Raw genomic sequence first — 15,072 nt, forward strand, 5'->3', positions numbered from 1 at the left:
GTGTCTCATTCTGAGAGTTCCTCTGAAGGGCTTCAACCTGCAGGTCCCTCTGAGGGTCTCTCAGCCTGTGGGTCCCTCTGAGAGTGACTTAGCCTGGGTTCCTGAGGAAGAGGCTCAGGCTGGGGGTTCCTCACAGGGCTTCTCACAGTGAGGGAGCCCTTCAGTACAGGAACCCCTCTAGAATGTCTCCACCAATGGCCCTTTGGATTCCCAGTCTGGGGGTCCCTCTGAGGTCTATCTGGGATCCTCTCATGGTGTGTAACGGGGGGCTTCCTCAGCCTAAAGGTTCCTCTGGACTCACAGCTGCCCCACATGGATGCCTGCCAGTGAGGCAGAGACAGTCCTGGGAGGCCGGCCACCGAGCTGCCTGCCCCTGCACCCTCTGGTGGTGGTCGTGTACACCATATGCCCCTCAAGCCAGGAAGGCAAGGCAAGTTCTGCCTCCGGTGGCACCACCACACCCTCACCCCACAGTCCTTGAGCAGAACATCGGGCCCCTCCTTCTGGCTTCCCCACTGCTCCAGAGGGTAAGGGGAGGAGGGCCTAGTGTTCCTGAGCACCCAGCCAGAGAGGATCCTGGTTAATCAGAGCTCTGAAATCCACCTATTCTTGTCTTTATGAGTTTACCTAAGATCCGAGTCCTGATCTTTAATATAGGAGTTAAAAATAGCGCCTTCCTCAAAGGACTGTGAAAATTAACTAAGGCAATACAGGCAGAATGTTTAGCACTGCACCTGGTACTTAGTAAGCCCTCCATACATGTTCACCACTATCACTGTCATCCAACGGACAAGCTCCAAGAAAAAGGAAACACAGCAGGACCATGCAGCTGAGCCCCTGAGTCACCTCTCCTGCCCCACATCTCTGCCTCTACTTTTCTTTTTTCTTTTTCATTTTTCATTTTTTTTGTTTTGTTTTGTTTTCATTTTTGAGATGGAGTTTTGCTCCTGTCTCCCAGGCTGGAGTGCAATGGTGCGATCTCGGCTCACTACAGACCCTCCTCCTGGGTTCAAGTGATTTTCCTGCCTCAGCCTCCTGAGGCACTGGGATCACAGGCCCCAGCCTAGCTAATTTTTGTATTTTTAGTAGAGATGAGGTTTCGCCATGTTGGCCAGGCTGGTCTTGAACTCCTGACCTCAAGTGATCCACCTGCCTCAGCCTCCCAAAGTGCTAGGATTACAGGCGTAAGCCACTGTGCCCAGTCCTCTGCCTCTACTTTTCATATATTCATTTAACCATTTACTGGGCATCTGCTCTGTACAAGACCTGGTGCTAGATGATGCGGAATGTTCAAAGATGAATAACATTCCCTGTCCTCAAGGGGCTCATAATTTTCAGATCCATCCTCAGGTCAAGAGAGAGCTTTCCCACCCTCTGGTCTCAAGAAAAGAAATCAGGATGGAGTGTGAGTAAGAAACATTTGTGTTTCAAGGATGAAGCTTTATTTGAGAAGAGTGCAGTTCTGCTCGGCCCTGACCAGCCCTGCCCTGCCCACCCCCATCCCAGCCAGGCGGCTTTACTTCTTCCTGATCTTCAGGTCCTTCTTCTTCCTGATTTCCTTGGCCAGCTCCCCAATCAGTCTCCAGTACTCATTGAACTTGAGCTCCGAGTCCTGATTCACATCCAAACTCTTCATCTTCTCATCAAGACAGCCCACATCCTGAGAAGACACCAAAGGAAAGGGTAGAGTTAGAAACTGGGGTTCTTGAGAAAACAGGGAGGGAAGAATTGCCAGCTGCCATTCTCTCAAGGCCCTTCCCTCAGAGAGCAGTGGCACCTGCCTCTTCTCTAAAGAATGAGGCTGCAGCCCCAAAACTACACTGCCATGGGGTGCCTCTCCAAGGAGCACCAACAGAGAGAGGTAGGGGTCCTGAGTCCTAGTGCTTGCCATTGTGTAAATACTTCCACCATGGCACAAACAGGTTGTCGCTTAATATAAAGCTGGAAAGAAATGCACACAATCTGCTCTCACCAGCACACTGCTGCAGCTGCTGTGGGATCGGCCCAAGGATTTGCCAGCATCTCAGGGAGATGCTGCAGGGTTGGACCCAGTCTGAGCTTTCTGGGGCCACCCTCCTCTTTATCAGAAAGCCGAAGAAGTTCCCAGTACTTAGCTGCTCATTCGCACGACCCCTGTGTCTTTTCATTTATCTAGCTGGGTCACTAGATCAGGGGAAAGACATGGAGTATCTGGGTTTTTAGGGGGCCCTTGACACAGCCTCTCTCATAGGCCTGTGAAATCAATGGCAACAGTAAACCAGATGTCCTGATCGAAGGACCTGTTGCCAGATAAACAAGCACAACCAAAACGTTGACTGTTGAACAATAGTTCAACATCAAACCAGAGAAGGGTGCCTCAGGCAGGGTGTGATGCTCAAGGTTTGAACCAACATTTGGACGCAGACAGAGAAGACTCACCAAATCTCTAAAGGGAACAAAGCTGATTCACAGAAGAGCTAAAAAGACTTTTTTTTTTAAGTTACAACCACATTTAATTATAATATACTACAAGCACTGCCAGTGGAAGGCAAGGATGACTACTGTAACATTATATTGGGGGTGCATTCAATTAGTAAAGATAAATAAGTAAGTATTAAGAAGGAAGAAGCAGGAAGGGTGTGGTGCCTTACGCCTGTAATCCCAACACTTTGGGAGGCTGAGGTGGGTGGACCACTTGAGGTCAAGAGTTTAAGACCAGTCTGGCCAACAAAGCGAAACCCTACCTCTACTAAAAATACAAAAATTAGGCAGGCCAGGTGTGGTGGCTCACGCCTGTAATCCCAGCACTTTGAGAGGCCAGGGCGGGCAGATCACCTGAGGTCAGGAGTTCAAGACCAGCCTGCCCAACATGGGGAAACCCTGTCTCTACTAAAAATACAAAAATTAGCCAGGCATGGTGGTGGGAGCCTGTAATCCCAGCTACTTGGGAGGCTGAGACAGGAGAATTGCTTGAACCTGGGAGGCGGAGGTTGTGGTGAGCAGAGATCACGCCATTGCACTCCAGCCTGGGCTACAAAGTGGGACTCTGTCTCAAAAAAAGAAAAAAAAAAAATACAAAAATTAGCTGGGTGTGGTAGTGCACACCTGTAGTCCCAACTACTTGGGAGGCTGAATCAGAAGAATCCCTTGAGTATGGGAGGCAGAGGCTGTAGTGAGCCGAGATCAAGCCAGTGCCTTCCAGCCTGGGTGACAGAGCGAGACTCTCTCAAAAAAAAAAAAAAAAAAAAAGAGCTGAAGACAGAAACAAAACAAAGGCCAAATACCAAATACCATATCGGTATCAGTGGGTTCCACAGCCCTGGATTCAACCAACCTAAGACCAAAAATATTTGAAGGAAAAAATCCACAAAATTCCAAAAAGCAAAACTTAAATTTTGCCCCATGCTAAGTACTACGTTGAATCCATGTGAATGAAGTGATGAGTAGGCATTGCATTATGTATTACAAGTAACCTAGAGTTACTTGTAATTTAAAGTATACAGGAGGATGTGCATAGGTTATATGCAAGTACTATCTGATTTCATATAAGGGATTTGAGGCGAGGCATGGTGGCTCACACCTGTAATCTCAGCACTTGGGGAGGCCAAGGTGAGAGGATCGCTTGAGCCCAGGAGTTCAAGACCAGCCAGGGCAACATAGTGAGACCCCCATCTCTACAAGAAAAGGACAAAAAAAGGTACTGGAGCATCCAAGGATTTTGGCATCCAAGGGGGTCCTGGGAATAATTCCCATGGATACAAAATGACAACTACATATTTCATATTATACCACAGGGATATTTAAAAAAAACTTGAATAAATAGAAAATTAGATAAATATATATTTTTCTTAAAGAGAAAGGCTCAACTGTGTAAAAATGTCAATTTTCCCTAAAATATATCTTTTATATGATCCCAATTAAACTATTTACAGGATTTTTTTTCTTTTTTTTTTTTTTTGAGATGGAGTCTCACTCTGTTGCCCAGGCTGAAGTGCAGTGGTATGATCTCAGCTCACTGCAACCCCTGCCTCCTGGGTTCAAGCAATTCTCCTGCCTCAGCCTCCCGAGTCACTAGGATTACAGGCACCCATCACCACACCTGGCTAATTTTTGTATTTTTAGCAGGGATGGGGTTTCACCATGTTTGCTAGGCTGGTCTCAAACTCCTGACCTCAGGCGATCCACCCACCTCAGCCTCCCAAAGAGCTGGGATTACAGGCATGAGCCACCACACCCGGCTTACAGGATTCTTTTTAACATTATAAAATGTTACTGGCCAGGCATGGTGGCTCACACCTTTAATCCCAGAACTTTGGGAGGCCAAGGCAGGTGGATAACTCAAGGTCAGGCATTCAAGACCAGCCTGGCCAACATGATGAAACCCCATCTCTACTAAAAATGCAAAAATTAGCCAGGCATGGTGACGCATGCCCATAGTCCCAGCTACTTGGGAGGCTAAGGCAGGAGAATCGCTTGAACCCGAGAGGCAGAGGTTGTAGTGAGCCGAGATCACACCACTGCACTCCAGCCCAGCCTGGGTGACAGAGTGAGACCTTATCTCAAAAAATAATAATAATAATAATAAGAGGCCTGGCGTGGTGGCTCAAGCCTGTAATCCCAGCACTTTGGGAGGCCGAGACGGGTGGATCACGAGGTCAGTAGATCGAGACCATCCTGGCTAACACGGTGAAACCCCATCTCTACTAAAAAATACAAAAAACTAGCCGGGCGAGGTGGCGGGCGCCTGTAGTCCCAGCTACTCGGGAGGCTGAGGCAGGAGAATGGCGTGAACCCAGGAGGCGGAGCTTGCAGTGATCCGAGATCCAGCCACTGCACTCCAGCCTGGGCGACAGAGCGAGACTCCGTCTCAAAAATAATAATAATAAGAAGAAGAAGAAGAAGAAGAAGAAGTTCCATTTCACTCCAAATTATATAAGCGTAAATCAGAAAAAGATACCATTTTCATATCGTAGATTAGCAAAAATTAAAAGCTCAATAATACCCAGTTTGGACAAGTACACAGGCATCGCATGAAGTGTGGGTGGCCATATAAACTGGTACAACTTTTTTAGGAGGCAAATTGGTAATAGTCACAAAAATTAAAAATGAAGGCCGATCTTGGTGGCTCAGCCCTGTAATCCCAGCACTTTGGGAGGCCGAGACAGGCAGATCATCTGAGGTCAGGAGTTCGAGACCAGCCTGGCCAACATGGTAAAACCTCGTCTCTACTAAAAATACAAAAATTAGCCAGGCGTGGTGGCATGAGCCTGTAGTCCCAGCTACTCAGAGAAGTTGAGCCAGGAAAATCGCTTGAACCTGGGAGGCAGAGGTTGCAGTGACCCGAGATTGCACCACTACACTCCAGCCTGGGTGAAAGAGCAAGAGTCTGTTTAAAAAAAAAAAAAAAATTGAAAATGAACATGCCACTTAACCTAATATTTCTACTGCCAAACATTTACCTTATGTTGTTATTTTCCCACCAGTACGTAGGTATACAAACACGGATATGTGCAAGAAGAAAGAAATGGACATAAGAAAAATTTCCATCAGTAAAGGATTGGGCTGGGCATAGTGGCTCATGCCTGTAATCCCAACCCTGTGGGAGGCCAGGGCAGAAGGATCACGTAAGCCTATGAGTTCAAGACCAGCAAGGGCAATATAATGAGGCCCTGTCTCTACAAAAAAAATTTTTTAATTAGGCCTCAGTTTCCATATATGTGAAATGAGGAATGCGGACTGTGGTTTCTCTTGGCCTCCTTCTAGCTGTGATGGTCTGTGAATCTCCTGGAAGCCAGCTCTGGGTCCAGTCCTGTCTTGGGGAAATTAGACCAGAAAGGCACAGAACATACACAAGAACCCAACAGCATCATCTGATACAAGCCCATGCTCCCACTGACACACAGTATCTTTACTTACCTAATTACATGCACGCACACACACAGAGGCCCTGTCTCTACAAAAAATTTTAAAAATTAGCCGGACATGGTGGCACATGCCTGTAGTCCCAGCTACTCAAAAGGCTGAGGTGGAAGGATCACTTGAGCCTGGGAGGTGGAGGTTGCAGTGAACTGTGATCATGTCACTGCACTCTAGCCTGGGCAACAAAGTGAGATCCTGTCTCAAAAAAAAAAAAGAGATATCAGTTGTAAGCTTATAAGAATGATACAGTGGAGAAGGAAAATTTGACGACGCAAGAAAGAGAGGAGTAATTTCAAGAGGAAAGTCTCTAAGTAGGTGAGAGGGGATGGAATCCAGGGCACCGGTGAAGGGTTGGCGTTAGGGGCAGTGACGGATCATTTGCATAACAGGAAAGACTGCTGATTTCAGGGAGGGAGCATGTACAAGTTTCCTGATTGCTCCTATTTTCTTTTTTCTTTTCCTTTTTTTTTTCTTTGAGACAGTCTCCCTCTGTTGCCCAGGCTGGAGTGCAGTGGTATGATCTTGGCTCCCTGCAACCTCTGCCTCCCAGGTTCAAGCAATTTTCCTGCTTCAGCCTCCCAAGTAGCTGGGATTACAGGCGCACACCACCATGCCCAGCTAATTTTTTAAATATGTTTTTAGTAGAGATGGGGTTTCACTATGTTGGCCAGGCTGGTCTCGAACTCCTGACCTTCTCAATGAGTAAACTTCTCAGGAAAAGGGAGAATGTGGAAAGATGTACTGAGCTTTGAAGAGAGAAGACAAATTGTGAAATAATCATCTGAAAGAACTGGTAAATGAATCAACCAGGGAAACCTAGTAGAACCGCCAGGCATTGCCAAGGGTCCCTTTTGGGGTCTGTGGTTATAGATTTAAAGTGAGACAAGTCAACAAAGCTGTGCATTTTTCTCCAGCCAGATTCAGCTATCCAAGTGCAGGTGCAGAACAGTGGATTTAACCAGCAAGTTACTACAGGTGAAATGGTGGATTAACTGGGTTGAGAACAGAGAGAGACAGAATCAATGGAGTTAAGGCAGTGATTACAATGAGAAGCCTTAGAACCTGAGGTGAGGAAGAAGGGCAATGAGGACACGAGGGATATTGATGGAAGATGCAAAAGTGAGAGGGTCAAGAGACTGAAGGTACCTGAGGAGTCAGGGAAGTGCTGGAGTGGAGAAGCTAGAGAGGGGAACAGAACCAGAATGACAGGAGGTCAGCAGATAAAGGGAGACTTGAAATCAAGATTTTGGAAGTGGTGCGTCATTTTGTTAATGACACAGTCTAAAGCATGAACAGAGGAGTGGGATGCTGAGATGGAAGAAGACAAATCTTTTCGGAAATGAGTAGTTGAGAAAATTGAAAGGCCCAGGTGTTGGATGAATTGTCTGTGTGGATGCTGAAGCCACTGAGAATAACAACAGAAGCAGTGATGAAAAGAAAACAGTGAGCCAGGAGCTGAAGAGCTGTAAGGAGTGCAATAAAAAGAATGGCAGGTTGCAGATGAGCTTCCAAGGAGCTGGGAACTCTTAGAAAGAAGAAGAAACTAAAATCTAGAGGTAATGCAAAGCAAAGAGGTCACTTCCTACATTTCCAGGCCCAGAGGAAGTTGAATTTAGGAAAAAAAAAAAAAGTCACTGCTTGACAAGGATATAAGGAATGCTGTCCCTTCAGGAGAGAAACTGAAGTTTCCAGTAAAAAGATGAAAGGAAATGTCTGACTGGGCACAGTGGCTCACACCTGTAATCCCAACACTTTGGAAGGCCAAGGCAGGAGGATCAGTTGAGGCCTGGAGTTTGAGACCAGCTTGGGAAACATAGAGAGACCCCATCCCTACAAGTAACTTAAAAATTAGGCCAGGCACGGTGGCTCACACCTGTAATCCCAGCACTTTGAGAGGCTGAGGTGGGCGGATCACCTGAGGTCAGGAGTTCGAAACCAGCCTGGCCAACATAGTGAAACCCCGTCTCTACTAAAAATATAAAAATTATCTGGGCATGGTGGCGGTTGCCTGTAATCCCAGCTACTCATAAGGCTGAGGCAACAGAACCACTTGAACCCAGGAGGCAGAGGTTGCAGTGAGCCGAGATCGCACCACTGCACTCCAGCCTCGATGACAGAGTGAGACTGTCTCAAAAAAAGAAAACATTAGCCAGGCAATGTGGCATGTGCCTGTGGTCCCACCTACTTGTGAGGCTGGGGCAGGAGGATTGCCTGAGCCTGGAAGGTCAAGGATGCAGTGAGCTGTGATCGCACAGTGGCTTGGGCAACAGAGTGAGACACTGTCTCAAAAAAAATAAAATCTGAGAAGTTGGAAGTTGTAGGGGATTTTGCAGATGAAAGACCATGAGTTTCAGAGACTCACTGTGTTCAAGGAGTCCATATTCACACACTTCAATGTGCCTGTGGATTTTCAGAAAAGACGTAAAACAAACTGTCAACAGCCTGTAATGACCAGGCCTCTTCGAGCCCAGAGTCAATGAAATTTAAGACCTGACTCCAGCCTGTGAGTGGGAGAGAAGGAATGACTCTGTCTTACACCCTAGTAAGGGGATGCCCATAGCGAGTGGGGAGTCTTCACAGATGCATCCCACAGACCCCCTACACTGACATCTATGACTCCATGAATTTGGCTGTGTTTTCATTTTTGATAAGCCTCTTTCCACTGCTAGGCCTCAGTTTCTATATATGTGAAGTGAGGAACACGGACTGTGTTTTCTCTTGGCCTCCTTCCAGCTGTGACAGTCTGTGAATCTCGTGGAAGCCAGCTCTGGGTCCAGTTCTGTCTTGGGGAAATTAGACCAGAAAGGCACAGAACATACACAAGAACCCAACAGCATCTTCTAATACAAACCCATACTTCCACTGGCACATAGTATCTTTGCTTATCTAATTATATGCATACACACACAAACACACACACATACACACCAGGCAAGAAAACCAATCCCAGCACTTTGGGAGGCCAAGGCAGGTGGATCACCTGAGGTCAGGAGTTCGAGACCAGCCTGGCCAACCTGGTGAAACCCTGTCTCTACTAAAAATACAGAAATTGGCTGGGTGTGGTGGCACACACCTGTAAGCCCAGCTACTCAGGAGGCTGAGGCAGGATAATCACTTGAACCCTGGAGATGGAGGTTGCAGTGAGCCAAGATCGCAACACTGCACTCCAGCCTGGGCAACAGAGTGAGACTCTGTCTCAAAAAAAATAATAAATAAAACCTGCAACCATTTATACATGCAGCTACCCACATCCTTTCTTGTGGTCACATTATCATACTCGGCACCATCACGTCCTAAACACAGTGTCCCATAATCACCGTCTCACAAAATCTCAGTACCAGACCTCTGCCTACCTTGAGCAGATGGGGCAACTGCTGGGTAACCAGCTCCTTGAACTCGTTGATGCTGAGGCTATCCTTCCGGCCCTCCTGCCTAGCAAAGGTGAAGAAGGTGGTGACCACGGTCTCAATGGACTCCTCTAGCTCTGTCAGTGGTTCTGCTGCCATTAGGACCCTGAGGCCAAAGCTGATGTCCTCAAGGGGCTAGCTGACCTTTGTCAGGGCTGACCTGTGGAACAGAGGAGGAGCAGAGAGGGAGAGTCATGGAGCCCCAAGATGCAGGAATGGTTCAGAAGGCCCCTGCCTTGGTGTTACCGCATCAGGTCTTGGCCTGGAGAGGGCATTATAGGGAAAGAGGGAGAGGACAGGGGTTGAGCTTGGGGCAGCAGACCAGACAACAGCATCTCAGTTTAGGTGGGGGCAGAAAATTCGGCTCCAGAAACCCCCTCTTCTGTAGGTCTCTCAATCTGGGCTCCTTTTTAAATGTCTGTGGCTTAGGGACCCCTCTGTGGTGATGCCTCGATCTAGAGACCTCTCTTTTTTTTTTTTTTTTTTTTTTTTTTTTTTTTTTTTTTTTTTTGAGACGGAGTCTCGCTCTGTCGCCAAGGCTGGAGTGCAGTGGCCGGATCTCAGCTTACTGCAAGCTCCGCCTCCCGGGTTCACGCCATTCTCCTGCCTCAGCCTCCCGAGTAGCTGGGACTACAGGCGCCCGCCACCTCGCCCGGCTAGTTTTTTGTATTTTTTAGTAGAGACGGGGTTTCACTGGGTTAGCCAGAATGGTCTCGATCTCCTGACCTCGTGATCCGCCCGTCTCGGCCTCCCAAAGTGCTGGGATTACAGGCTTGAGCCACCGCGCCCGGCCAAGACCTCTCTACTTGAGAGGAGGTTTTCAGTTAAGGGTCCTTCCTGGAGTCCTTCGAGTCTGGTGGCCCCTCTGTGGCCTGTCTGTCTCAAGAGTCCCTTCTTGTCTCACCCAGCCTCACAGGTCACAAGGTTGTTTGTCTCCAAAGCTTGTTTATGTTGGGACCTGGTCTTCAGCCACTCGCATCCGCCCACACACACTCTGACCGCTTCTCCCAGCAGAGAAGCACAGGGTCTGGCAAATGTCCCCTGTGGTCAGAGCTGGCTCCGTCTGAACAGACCCATTTTCTCTGCCGGGATCCACCCTTACCTCTCTCCTCAGGGCAGCAGGGCAGAGTGCTGAACCCAGGACCCCACAGATCCTCCCCGCTCCTGTCTCCCCATCGGGAGATAAGGGTCCTGGAACGGGGTGTCTCTGACTCCCTGCCCCACGACGGGTTTAGTACAGGCACTCACAGCCCCCTGGGGTGCGGTGGGTGGGGCTGGAAGAGGCATTCTCTTTTCCGTCCCCCCGTCACGAACTCCGGCATGCACTGTTGCTCGCATCCAAAGCTGCTTCCTGAATTCCTGTCTGAGCCAGCTCTGGGGGAGGGACCTGGGAGCCCAGGAAGAAAAAATGATCTCCAGGCTCCCTCCAGGGTCGGCAATGAGACTTACCGGGCAAAGAGATGGGGTGGAGCGAGCTGGAGTCTCAAGGCTGAGGTTTATAAGCAGCAGGGAAGGAGAGAGCTGCTTACAAGCCCGGAGGTGTCAAATTTCCGTGGTGGATTCTGAAGACCAGAGACAGCCCAATCAGGCCTCTTGCCCTGAACCCTCAGGCCTGGACCCGGGCTCCCTGCCAGCCACACGAGCGCCCCCACTTGGTCAGGGAGAGGAGCTGTCTGGACAGATTTCATTCAGCAGGGGTCCCAGGGTCCTAGTCCTTTCAATACTGGGGGCTGCTGCCACCACACCCCACGTCTAATCAGGAGTGTGTATGCTGAGGGGGGAAGAGGGAGGAAACCAATTGAGGGAGCTCAACACTGAGAGGCCCAATCTGAGACATACACGGAGGCCCCTTAGAATGAAACCCCACAAAGGATGCTACAGCCCAAGATCCCTCAGAGAACCCCAGGCTGAGGCCCCACACACACAGGGGGATCCAGGTTGAGACCCCCATAGAAGAGTCCTGGATTGAAATCCCTCTGTGGGTTCTCAGACTCCCAAGACTAAGTTACTCACTGAGGGTCCTCTCAGTGAGGCCCCATGGAGGAGCCACAGACTAAGACCCCCTCAGCAGAATTCCCCCCTTACCCGGGTCAACCAGCACAGTCAGCTGCAGGTACTGCAAGGCCCGGCTTGGGGTGAGACAACCAGTATCCCTCCCAGGACCTCCTTCCCACCTCTTTCCCCTGCACCATCCACTGCTGCCTAAAGAGAAGGGAACGGGGCAAGCAAGGCTGGGAAAGAGACAAGGGCCGCCTGTTCCAGCCCAGGAGACAGAGGGCGCCTCTGTCTGCTCCTGGCCCCTTGCCCCACAGGGTGTTCGTCTGTGAAGGGGTGGAGTCGGTGGGGGGGTCAGCGGGGGAGGGACTGTTGAAGACAGGTCTCCACACACAGCTCCAGCAGCCACATTTGCAGCCTCGGCTATCTGTCCAGAACCTGCTCCCACCTCAGGCCCAGGCCGACGGTGAGTACCCTGCCCCACCGGGCTAGTCCCTGGCCTGCCAGCTTCGGGGAGAGGGGTCTTCAGAAGGGCTCCAAGAGGCTGGGGCCCATAGCACTGTGGGGCACTAAGGATCTGGGAGGAGTCAGTCAGAGTGAGGGCAGTTTGGGATTTGGGGGAGACAGGGTTTGGAAGGTGGTCATGAGAGACAAATGAACTGAAGGTCGGAGAGAGAGCTGGCAGCTCAGCAAAGGAGGAAGTCAGTGGGGAACCCACCAAGAGCTTCCTGGCCACCTGGCCCTCCCACAGGGAGCCCTCAAGTCCCTGCCAAGGCCCCCTCTGTCTCCCAGGTGTTGGGAAGGGCCCCAGCCCTCCCCTGCCTCGCCTCCTGTGGGGTAAGAAGAAGAGAGCAGATACAACAGCTGTTTCTGCCCCCACCTCTCTTGCCAGCCTTAGTCTCTGCCACCCCCACCCTGCCTTGCCAAGAGCTCAGGTCTCTGGGGAGTCTGGGGGTGGCAAGGCGAAGCTCCCAAGATATGGGGAAGTGGGGGATGGAGGGTGCTGTACCCCTTCCCAACGCTACCTCCACAGGACCTCCCCTTTCTCCTCCTCCCCTTTTTGGCCCAGACCTCTTGACTCCTCTTTCCCCCAATTCTTTCCTCTTTGTTTTCCCATCTGCCCTGCCCCCAAGTCCTCTCAGAACTGCCACCACATAAAATCCCAGGCTGCTCTAGGGCTCCAGGCGACCTCCAGCTGCCCCTCTGGCATGGAGCAGGTAATCAAGCCACCAGCATCCCTCCCTCAAGCACCCCTTATCCCCTCATCAGCCACAGCTTGGGTTCCATCTCCCCCATGTCTCTGTGACAACCGCTTCTCAGGTCCGGAGTTCAGATGACACTCACAAGGGCCCCATTGAAGAACTGGGATGTCATTCGATCGGGGCCATTGTCCAGCCCCCTAGGCCTGGGGAAGGATGGGGACATCTGATCCGAGACACCTGAGCTGCCCCCCCTGGGGTTGCGGAAGGCCAGACTGTCCCAGGGCCAAAGGAAAGAGGCCCCCCTTGGCAGGCTTCTCTCTCAACAGACCCCTCCTTTCTCCTTTCTTCTCCTACTCTCTCCCAGCCCCTTGAACTCAAAGGACTGCATGCTCTCAGCCCTTTATCTCCCCCAACACATACCAGCCCCATTCCCCTTGCTCCCACTATCCCCAAATCAACCAGGAGTGAGCAGTCGCAGGGACAATGCCTGCAAGTCTCCTCTCCCCTTCCCTGGGAACCCTGGCTCCAAGGAAAAGGCTCAAACATTCCTCTCTCCCTTTCTGCCACCCACTAGATGAAAGGGATAATTTTGCAGAAGCAATGGGAGCATACCCCAGAGAAGCCAAAATGACATGTTCAGGAGAGAACAGAGTTGAAGGACCAAAAGGGGCCCCCAGCTGCTGACAGGAAACTCAGAGTCAGTGAGACCTCCCTCCCCTAGAAGCCTTAGGCCACCCGCCCACTGGGGCTGCCACCCCCTCTACCAGGCTGACCGAGGGTACCAGACTGACTTCTTGCTAGGGGTGGGCAGCAGAGGGAAGGCTGTAGTGGACACCCCAGCCCACCACCCTCAACAGCAGAGCTTGGCTATACTAGGCAGGCAAGGTCCAGGGTAAAAATAGAGCCAGAGGAAGCATGGCCTCGTCCTGTGACCACCCCTGCCTGCCCCACCCTCCTCAATCCCTGCCTGGGCAGCCACTGCAGACATCTACCACAGGCCTCTGGAGCCAGCCCAGCTCCAACTGCTCTCTCTCCATGCCCTAACCCTGATTCCCTTTGGCTGGGGTACAGACTGAGGGACATGGAGAACAGGTCTGCATTTAGGTCTGCTGGGGTTTCCCTCACATTGTAAAATCTCAGGGAAAGATCAATTGCAGTTGGGCTTTAATCCCACAGTTATTTGAGCTGTCAGCCAGGGCCAGGCCTGAGGGCTCCCCTCACCTAGACCCTGGTACTCTGGGCCTGGTCCTCAAGGCTCACTTCCGTGATGGGGGTGGGTAGGTGCACTGCTGCAATGGGCTCTGAGCTGGAGACGGCGATGGAGACCCTCATCAACGTGTTCCACGCCCACTCGGGCAAAGAGGGAGACAAGTACAAGCTGAGCAAGAAGGAGCTGAAAGAACTGCTGCAGACAGAGCTCTCTGGCTTCCTGGATGTAAGTACAGAGTGGTGGAGTGGGAGTGGAGTGGGTGAAGGTTGGGGGAATGGGGTGGGCACCCCCTTGCTGTCTCCCCACCCCACCCCCAGCTCAGCCCAGCCTCCTTCTTTCCTTTCCCAGGCTTCTCTCCTGGATTTTTCCAGGCTCCCCTACTCCAGCTGGGTCAAGTCAAAATGCCCCGGTTTATTGATCACCAATATGTTATTGATCACTATAACAAGTGTTAGGCCCTGTGTAGATTCATCAGTAATAAGACTCACAGACTAGAAGGGAAAGATTGATAATTAAAAGTAAACCATGAACTCCAGGAAGTACACAGAGCCTTAATAGATGTGCCAGAAAGGGTTATGAGAGATTATTAACCTGATTGAAGTAAGATGGCTTTCCTGAAGAGGTAGCACTTGAGCCATGGATTTCCATTGGAAGATTATCTAGGTAAATGCAGACATTTTAGGAGGAAGTAACTGAATGAACAAAAGCACAAGAGAAAGAAGAATGTGGTGCATGCCAGTAGTTTTATTCGACTGGCATGAAGGATATAGAAAAGTAGGCTGCAAAGGCTAACCAGGGCCACAAAGTAAAGAAGCCTCAGGATATGGTAGAAAGTGCATCAGTTTAGGTTGGGAGTTCGAGACCAGACTGACCAACACGGAGAAAACCCGTCTCTACTAAAAATACAAAATTGGCCAGGCGTGGTGGCGCATGCCTGTAATCCCAGCTATTCGGGAGGCTAAGGTAGGAGATTGCTTGAACCCGGGAAGCGGTGGTTGCAGTGAGCTGAGATCACACCATTGTACTCCAGCCTGGGCAACAAGAGCAAAACTCCGTGTCAAAAAAAAAAAAAAAAAAAAAAAAAACGCCGGGCGCAGTGGCTCAAGCCTGTAATCCCAGCACTTTGGGAGGCCGAGGCGGGCGGATCACGAGGTCAGGAGATCAAGACCATCCTGGCTAATCCGGTGAAACTCCGTCTCTACTAAAAAATACAAAAAACTAGCTGGGCGAGGTGGCGGGCGCCTGTAGTCCCAGCTACTCGGGAGGCTGAGGCAGGAGAATGGCGTAAACCCGGGGGGCGGAGCTTGCAGTGAGCCAAGATCGCGCCACTGCACTCCAGCCTTGGCAACAGAGCGAGACT

General features: G+C 50.5%; 3 protein-coding genes across 58 annotated transcripts in view; 1 reads left to right on the forward strand and 2 right to left on the reverse strand.

Moving 5' to 3' along the window:
- The window catches only part of S100A1 (S100 calcium binding protein A1), a 1,186,348-nt gene that overhangs the window by 1,170,454 nt on the left and 822 nt on the right, over nt 1-15,072 (forward strand). For all 50 annotated transcript variants that reach the window (XM_050753987.1, XM_050753840.1, XM_050753977.1 and 47 more), the window contains exons 2-3: nt 11,672-11,766; nt 13,784-13,937. In XM_050753987.1, the coding sequence (XP_050609944.1) occupies nt 13,797-13,937 (141 nt within the window). In that variant the 5' untranslated portion in view covers nt 11,672-11,766; nt 13,784-13,796. The remainder of the gene's footprint in view (nt 1-11,671; nt 11,767-13,783; nt 13,938-15,072) is intronic.
- The window catches only part of S100A16 (S100 calcium binding protein A16), a 193,344-nt gene that overhangs the window by 10,424 nt on the left and 167,848 nt on the right, over nt 1-15,072 (reverse strand). The gene's annotated exons all lie outside the window — the stretch shown is intronic.
- S100A13 (S100 calcium binding protein A13) lies at nt 1,426-11,555 on the reverse strand. 6 transcript variants are annotated; one of them, XM_050756121.1, is made up of 4 exons: nt 11,391-11,555; nt 10,755-10,867; nt 9,252-9,465; nt 1,426-1,660 (listed from the first exon to the last, which is right to left on the reverse strand). In XM_050756121.1, exons 3-4 carry the CDS (start codon nt 9,402-9,404, stop codon nt 1,517-1,519), a joined length of 297 nt encoding a protein of 98 aa, XP_050612078.1. In that variant the 5' UTR covers nt 9,405-9,465; nt 10,755-10,867; nt 11,391-11,555; the 3' UTR covers nt 1,426-1,516. The 6 variants fall into 6 exon arrangements, with proteins under 6 accessions (XP_050612078.1, XP_050612088.1, XP_050612098.1 ...); XM_050756131.1 differs by having other exon boundaries at nt 11,480-11,512; XM_050756141.1 differs by lacking the exon at nt 10,755-10,867 and having other exon boundaries at nt 11,391-11,506.

The sequence above is a fragment of the Macaca thibetana genome, chromosome 1, assembly GCF_024542745.1.
Source record: "Macaca thibetana thibetana isolate TM-01 chromosome 1, ASM2454274v1, whole genome shotgun sequence".
NCBI lineage: Eukaryota > Metazoa > Chordata > Mammalia > Primates > Cercopithecidae > Macaca > Macaca thibetana.